The following is a 7,873-nucleotide window of genomic DNA, read 5'->3' as shown; positions in this document are numbered from 1 at the left end:
TGCTGAACAAAAGCATCCATAACATCTCATTTCTTCTAGATGCACTTTCTCCTGAACCCCCACAGGATATTGGAAACTGTCCTGAATCTGATCACGTATCTTGGATTCCTTTTCAAAGCCACTGCTATAACTTTAATGCCAATGAAATGAGCTGGGCTCAGTCTGTGACTCAATGTGTTCAATCAGGTAACTATTATTTTTGCCCAAAGATAGGATTTCAATCTTGACATTAAAAAAATCACTTTAAAAAAAGTCTTGAAAACTAATGCTTCAAAATCTACACATATTGAAAAAAGAAAATCAATGTCTCATTTATTTTTTACTGTAGATGCTATTTGATTTTCAGTTATGTTGAAATTAAGGTGATCAATTTTCCTTGTGTTTTTTTTTTTTTCCAGCAGTACTTGTTTCTTGTTGTATTTCTTCATTTATCTATTTAGTGAGGTTTTAAAATGGTTTAACTTGTTTCCAGCCTTATCCCTTCTTTTCCATATCTCTATCTACACAAGAGTAGAAGTAAATATCATAATAACAATCACTTATTTTTAACATGGGGTGTGTGATCTGAAAGGGGCCACATATTCTGCCTGAAAGTCCTCACTGTACTGCAGAGCTCCCTGGCAGCCTGCAGAGCCAGGGGAGGGCAAATGCTTCCCTTCCCCATCTTGGAGACATCTTATCCTGGCCAAGACCATGAGCTGCAACTTGGCTCTCTTCCACCCGTGCTGCTGAATCATCAGCTACCTCATCCATGCTTCAGGAGGAGAAAGGGAAGCACTATACTGTCCAAAAGAAATGAATCCTTCTGTTTCATATCTTTTTAGATCTTCTTAGACATCTTTCTCCACCACCATTGCCAGAAAAATTAATACTTCAGTTTGAATTGCCAATCTGTGTGCTGCGTGATATTACATGCTCAATAATATCCTTTCAAACCATGAAGAACAAATAAATAGTCATCCATAATACCTATGAAAAACATTATCCAGTCACTTGAAAATAACGTGCACTTTTACTGGTATTTAGAAATCATCATCATTGTGCTTTCAAGTCTTTCATTTCTGACGACATCCCTCAGTCTCTGCTGGTCCCCTACAGCTGAATGCTATTTTCTGGTCTCTATTTAAATCCTTGCTCACACCCTACCAGCAGGACAGGTTTTATTATTAATCTCATCCTATATCAAAAGCTGTAACTACCACTGACTTCTATGGAAGGGGATACCTCCAATCATCTTCTGTTGGTTTTCTTATAGGTGGTATGTTAACTTCTGTAGAAGATCCAGATGAATCAAACTTTTTAGTGGAGCATGCAGACTTATACACAAGCAAGATAAGTGGCTTTTGGATAGGAATATACAGAAATGTAAATGGTAACTATTTTAGCTTCTATAACTAATCATAAATAGACTTAAAAAGACAGAAATATGAATAAGATACATAGTTATTTTTAGGTAACTAATTGAAGTACAATAGAAGCTAGTTTAAAAAAAAACCGAAACAACCAAAACCCAAAAAGATTGATAGCATATAATCAAAAAGTTCTTGGAAGTTAGTGGTTTTATCCAATAGGCGAGAAAGGCTGTAGAAAAGAAATTTGCTTGGCTTTAGGTATGGGTCTTGGATATTGCATGGGTCCACCAAATGGACGCCACCATATGGATCTACCTCAAATCAAATATCTTTTTGACTGGTTCAGTAGCAAAGATGTGCAAATGTGAGGGGAATACCTCTTTGAGAGGCACATCACAGAAGACACTGTTCTTTAAGAAAGTGAGATATAACATGTAAATTCGGCTGTCCATATCTGAGGCAATCATGGGGCCTCATTTCTAAATTCGAACCACCCAGGAATTGCTGTAATCGACGATAAATTTGCACAGCTGCTTACGATTGCAGTGTCACCAAGGACCTTGATAGATGACCACAGCCAATGACACATGTCCATCCCTCTGACCTCAGCCCTCCCTGAGGACATATCTCCTATTCCTGGTCTGTGAGAAGGCCTTTCCCACCCCGTTTGCTCTGTGCCCCAGTGGGGAACATGTCCCGGCTGGCTCTCATCTTCTCACAGCTGGAAGCACTCATGTGGGAGCTGTGGGTTTCCAGCTGGAGTCCACAGCATCAAGCTTCTCCGTGTCTCTGTATGGGAAAAATTAGGCTGCTGGCTACCAGAAAAAAAGGTGCAGTGGAAAACAGGCACCTGGAAGAAGATAAAACTAATGTCAATACACAATCAGTCAGAAAGGATTTTTTTTTAGATTCATTTTAATTCATTGATACTTCAAAATTGTTACAGAATTTATGAAAAAAAGTTTTAATTTTAACTAAGCATATGTTCAAGCATTATGGTAAAAGTTGCTTGATTTTCAATGATTACTGCTGAAATAACTTAGAAATAAAAACAAGCCTATTTTTTTCCATTTGAAACTTTAGTACAAGCACTTGTATTGTTTTTAAGAAGAGAATCAAAAGAAATAAATTTTGAAAAAAGTTGTATTGCTTTATTAAGCTGAGTAAAGTAATATTAATATTCACTAACATTAGTGAAGATCTTTGATGTGGAACTATTAACATTGCTACTAATATTTGCAACATTAGGGCAGCTGCTTTGGCAAGACAACAGTGCCTTAGACTTTGTCAACTGGGGTGAAGGACAGCCCTCAGAGAACCAGTCTGACTACTGTGTGGAATTGTTTGCATTTTCCGGCTACTGGAGCATCCTTCCTTGCTCTTCACAAAGGGGTTATGTTTGTAAGAAACCAAAGAGTAAGCGACTCCTTTAATATTTGCTCTTGATGCTTATGGTTTTATTTCAGTTGTAATAGCACAATATGGTCATTGCAAAAAAACAACATAAAACTCTGTATTTGCAGTCTTCCTTATCACCTGTCTCAGCACTCAGATAAAAATAATACAGATATATAGTTATCCTTTTTTTCTGCTCTGTTCATGTTTTATTGCTTTATAACTTCATATTTTCTTGCATACTGTGATGAATATTCAGTTATAACTAAAGATGATCAATATTTTCTGGAAATTTTTTTAAACTCCTTTATCGTTTTGCTCGTCTGCAACATATATACATATTTTCCTGCTAACACGTGTATTCACTTTCTATGGAGCAAAGGTTGCATCAATAACTTGTCTTTCTTCCTCTTGCTGTACTAGGACATGCTGTTGCTGGATGAAGCAATTCCATTTAAATAATAACAGAACGGAAGCATGATCCAGAGCATGTATAGCGAACTCTGAAAATAATAGCAGTGTTTTGGTTAGCTTTTTTTTTTAATATTATGTTTCTGTGCACCATCTGTGTTGATCAGGAAGCAGAAATATCAGAGTATTGTGAGCCAAGCAGCCATGTGGTATTTTGGAGTTTAACTGTTAATTCTGCAAAAAGTATGATTTCCTGCTCTGTTTCGCAACCCAGAGGTTTGGGATGTTTCTGAGGTTCTGTCTTTTCCTCTCCCAGAGCAAAGCTGCAGCTGGTGGGAAAAGCAGCCCTACACATTCATAGCAGTGTCAGATCATTTTCTGAAAAGGAAAAGTCTCCTTTTAGGACAACTTTTAAATTTCTTTAGGTAGTCAGAGCAATAGACACTACAGAAAGCTAAGTCTTTGTAACCAGATACGGCAGAAAGCACGAACTCAAGGTAAACACGTACTTTCTTTGTTGGGTTTGACCGTGAGTGGCCCCTACAAGCAATGCCAGAGTACAGAGAATATTCCCTGACCAGATTCTCCAGCAGAATGGGGTTCTGACACAAGCAAATATTACATTAGAGTGACCTCTGCATCCTTCTGAGGAGCAATTCAACACTTGCATTTCCTTCATGCTCACAAACATGCCAGAGCTTAATGTGCTGCTGTGCCTCTGCTGCAGGAGCTCAGCTCCTGGTGCTCCCTAGGCTGGAAGGTGCACCCCAACTCTCCCCACGGCTCCCACTGCCCGTGGGAGAGATCTGCTCTTGCAGTGGCCATCACCCAGCTCGCACTCAGTGCGGAAACTCTTGCAGATGGCGCCCTCTTTGCACGGCCGGGAAAAACGGCCTAAGAAAGCTCCAGTTTATAAATGTAATCACGAGTGCAAATGAATTACGGTAAATTTAAGTCTGCTGAGTCCCAAAGGAACTGTGTGCAGTACAGGAAAACCGTCAAATATCCTCAACATTTGATCAAGTTGTTGCCAGTCTCCGCAGGCTAGCAGACATGATGAACAGGGCAAGATTTACTAACCAGGGGAGAAGAGTCCATCTCAACCAGTCAGAAACTACTTGTGCTTGGAGATTCTTCGGTTATTAAAAAGGAAGCAAGAAGGGGGCTTTAATATGCAAAACACTGCAGTTTTATTACAATGAACATCAGGTTGAAATCAATCACACCTTTTCTTCACTGTTCATTTAGCAAATGTGCTTCCAGAAGTGATGAGGTATCCTTGATGTGCAGGTTAGCAGACCTTTTACCTGACATGGAACTGTCAGGATGAAATGTGACCTTTTCGGATTTTGACTAAACATTTGTCTTTATCTTTGACAGCTATTCTTAAAGCAGCTGCAAACACAGAAGGTAGGATTGCTTTTTCCTTCAAAATATTTTCAAACAGGAATAAAAATAAATACTTGGGTTTTTTTATGAATTGGTATTTATTATTTATTTGTCTTTTACATATTTATTTATATGAGCTTAATTTACTTAGTTGCCACTGAATTCATTCCCAGCATAATTTAGCAGTACCTATGAGATGCTTAGAGCATCCCAGAATAACGAAAAGCTTTGGTAAACTGATCACCCCTCTTTGCTCCCTCTTTTTCAGGCTAAGATCTATGAGGGGGAGTGACACAGAGGCATTATAATAGATTTTTAATAAAAATCTTATCCTAAAAATACTCCATACAATAATATCTACACCTTAACGTTCATAGCTTCTTTGCCCACCCTCCTATCCTTGCCCCAGGAGAACAGCGGAAGAAGTCTAGGGGTTGTTGAGGTTATATTCCACTTCCTTCATAAATGTGGGTTCCTGATTAACAACCTGGTAATTAAGGGGGAAATTAGACCAATAGTTTTCAGTACTCTTCATATTTATTTGTGGCTACAGTACACCCACTTCTAATTGTATTTATTTACAGATGCCAAAAAGGACAAAGCACATGGTCACACGAATATGTGGCTACTGCTTACTCTGGTCCTCATAATTTCATTCGGGATTGGTTTTATGATTTATTTCTTATGGAAGATCAGAAATCAAAGTAAGACTGAAAGAGAGGCAAGGCGGCGCAGCACACTGCTAGAATACAGCTGTGTCCTAAATGGACAGGACGATGGAAATGGTTCTACCAACAACAAAGAAAAAAATGAACACAGTGTTGTCTAATGGGGTATCACAGCCAGACTGTATAGTTAAGCTTAAAAAAGCATCTAGCTGGTACAAAGAAAATCTTAGTAAAAGTTACATGCACCTAACAAAGACACTATGGACTAAAATTAGCAATTATTCCTTTGGTACAGATTAGGAGCTATTGCTCTATGGTCTTCAAGAAATACTTTCAAGACTAGGACTCAGTACTGTGTAAAATGGTTAATTAAACAAGCATGACAAATAGCAGAACCAGTGTGAATTTAGATTTACAAGTTAATGGACTGATACCCTAACATTCTCTGTTTTTCATGATCTGTGGCACCATCACACAGCAAGTCAAGTGCAGCCATACAGTGAACAATCTCTTTGCAGAGCACTCAGCCCCAAACCCTACACTTTGAGAAAGCATCTCACCACAGCATACTGAAGAGTGCATACTGTTACTCAAGTAAATTGGTGTTTGGAATAAAAAGAGATTTACATAAATTGTTCTCCCCCTTGTTTGCCCCTGCCTTACACTCTTTACACAAGTACCTTCCTTGCCATAGAATTAGTGAAATGCAAATACTTGTCCTTCATTCATGGCTTGAACTTGGATTTTGCAAAACAACAAAATCTTTGCAAACACTTGGCCATATTCTATGACTTTGAGTGTTTTGTACCAATTATGAATATATCAATAAAGGATCTATATCTTACATAATAACACTTCAGTGTTGTTTAATTGTCATGCACAGATGTTACACGGTTTGGTGATCTGAAGAATCATTTACCTTAAGAGAGAGGCTAACAGGAGGAAACACAGAAACATGAAAAAGGCACATGACTAAAAAGAAACATAAATAAACTATAAAATAAAGTGGATGCCAAATAAAGTTGGAAGAATCCATTCTTGTTTTTATTTCACTTGATTGCTCATTTTAGGATGCCTTCTCTTACTGTCCTCCAACTCTCTGATAACTGGACTGATGACCGGGCATTGTATCCATGCTACAGGTCAGTAAGGCAGTGAGACACACCTGAGTGTCTTGGTAGTGAAATGCTTTAGAGATTTACTGAGGTTTAAGTTTTCTATAAATTCTATGTTACCTATGACATACTGAAGAAAAAAAAAAAGAAAAAGATCTCAAGGATCTCTGGAAGAAACAGACCCTTAGAAAGTGCGTAAGAAGTGTATAGGAGAGAACATTGGTTTGCTGGTTTGCAGACATCACAGTCAAAGAAAGCATGTTGCAGAGGATGGGGAATGAAGTGCATTCTGTACTCAGTCTACTTTTACTGACAGTCCCCTTATTCTTACTCCTTTTTTCTCTTCCTGTAAGTTACAACACATATCCATATTTATATTTTCTGTAAACACTGACACTGATTTACTTTCAGTGTTGTTTGATGGCTAACAATAAAGGCAAGGCAAATGAAAAGAGTAAACAGATGAAAAATACCCAACCCCCAAAATGTTATAATTATTTGTAATTTTTACATTTTTATAGTTGATATTGGCAACAAGGCTCTATACTGTGTAAAAGGGTTTCTTAACTCACATTAAGTGATGCCTCTGCAGAATATATTATGAGATTTTTCTTCATAATAAAGGCATGAAAAAAGAGAGAAAATTGTAAAGGCAATTTCTGCTGAACATATTTCCTCCTTTTCCTTCAAAATAAATCAGCATCATAGCTGAAGCTGAATTCCACTTAATAAAGGGCTGCACCTCATTTGTAATGTCTGAGAATATTCCTCTTTTCTTGTCTCGTTTACACGTGGTACAAAGAAAGAAATACTAAGTATTAAAATTCATTTGTACTTTATGGATTAAATAATTCTGAAAGGTAGTTTATTAATAAGAATCACTGGTTTGTAAAGATTTGTAAATATTTGGCTAATTTGTATTGTTTCTCCTGACATAAATACATATGGAATTATGACACAGCAGTTTAACCAGTTGATAAATTGGAGAAGGTAAAAGCCAGGTGTATACATAGTGCCCAGTTTGTAAAGTTACTGAGCAAAATTAAGTTGTCCTGTCTGGGTTAATTTTTCACACTGAAATACTTGTTATTGCTCAGTGCATCAAATTAAATGAATATATATTTAGTAGAGGTGAAGACCTATCTGACCAAGAAATTTGCATATTTTTTTTCTTGAGTTTCCCAAGTATGTATGTATGAGATTTAAAGTACATCCATTTAAAGTGCACTTCCTGCTACTATTTCCTTTGAAGGTCAGAAATTTACAATCCCAGAGCAGAACCAAGAAACTTAAAAATAATTCAGCAGAATGATGTTGAACTGTTCAAACTTTGCCACTTGCATTCAAATGGAAGGAAATTTCACTTTCAGATGCAAAGTCTGAATTTTGTAATTATTTATAGGTTTCAAAATACCACATGTGACAGGATAGTTCCTTTTTTACAGCCCAGAGTTTTCTCTTTCAACTAATTCTCTCCAAAACTGAGAAGAAGCCAGAGCCAACTTGTTCCTTAAGGACATCTGCAGCAATTAAATTCAGTTCG

The 7,873-nt window shown here is 37.3% G+C and overlaps 1 protein-coding gene across 1 annotated transcript in view; it reads left to right on the top strand.

The window, feature by feature from the left end:
- The window catches only part of LOC104538000 (macrophage mannose receptor 1-like), a 32,927-nt gene extending 27,551 nt beyond the window's left edge, over nt 1–5,376 (top strand). Inside the window, exons 24-28 of the mRNA XM_010181036.1 lie at nt 40–186; nt 1,256–1,372; nt 2,601–2,768; nt 4,539–4,568; nt 5,132–5,376. Coding sequence (XP_010179338.1) covers nt 40–186; nt 1,256–1,372; nt 2,601–2,768; nt 4,539–4,568; nt 5,132–5,376 — 707 coding nt within the window. The remainder of the gene's footprint in view (nt 1–39; nt 187–1,255; nt 1,373–2,600; nt 2,769–4,538; nt 4,569–5,131) is intronic.
- Nucleotides 5,377–7,873: the final 2,497 nt, after the last annotated feature.

Source organism: Mesitornis unicolor, unplaced genomic scaffold (assembly GCF_000695765.1).
Source record: "Mesitornis unicolor isolate BGI_N332 unplaced genomic scaffold, ASM69576v1 scaffold27873, whole genome shotgun sequence".
Lineage (NCBI taxonomy): Eukaryota > Metazoa > Chordata > Aves > Mesitornithiformes > Mesitornithidae > Mesitornis > Mesitornis unicolor.
This window is presented reverse-complemented; position numbering and strand designations above follow the sequence as displayed.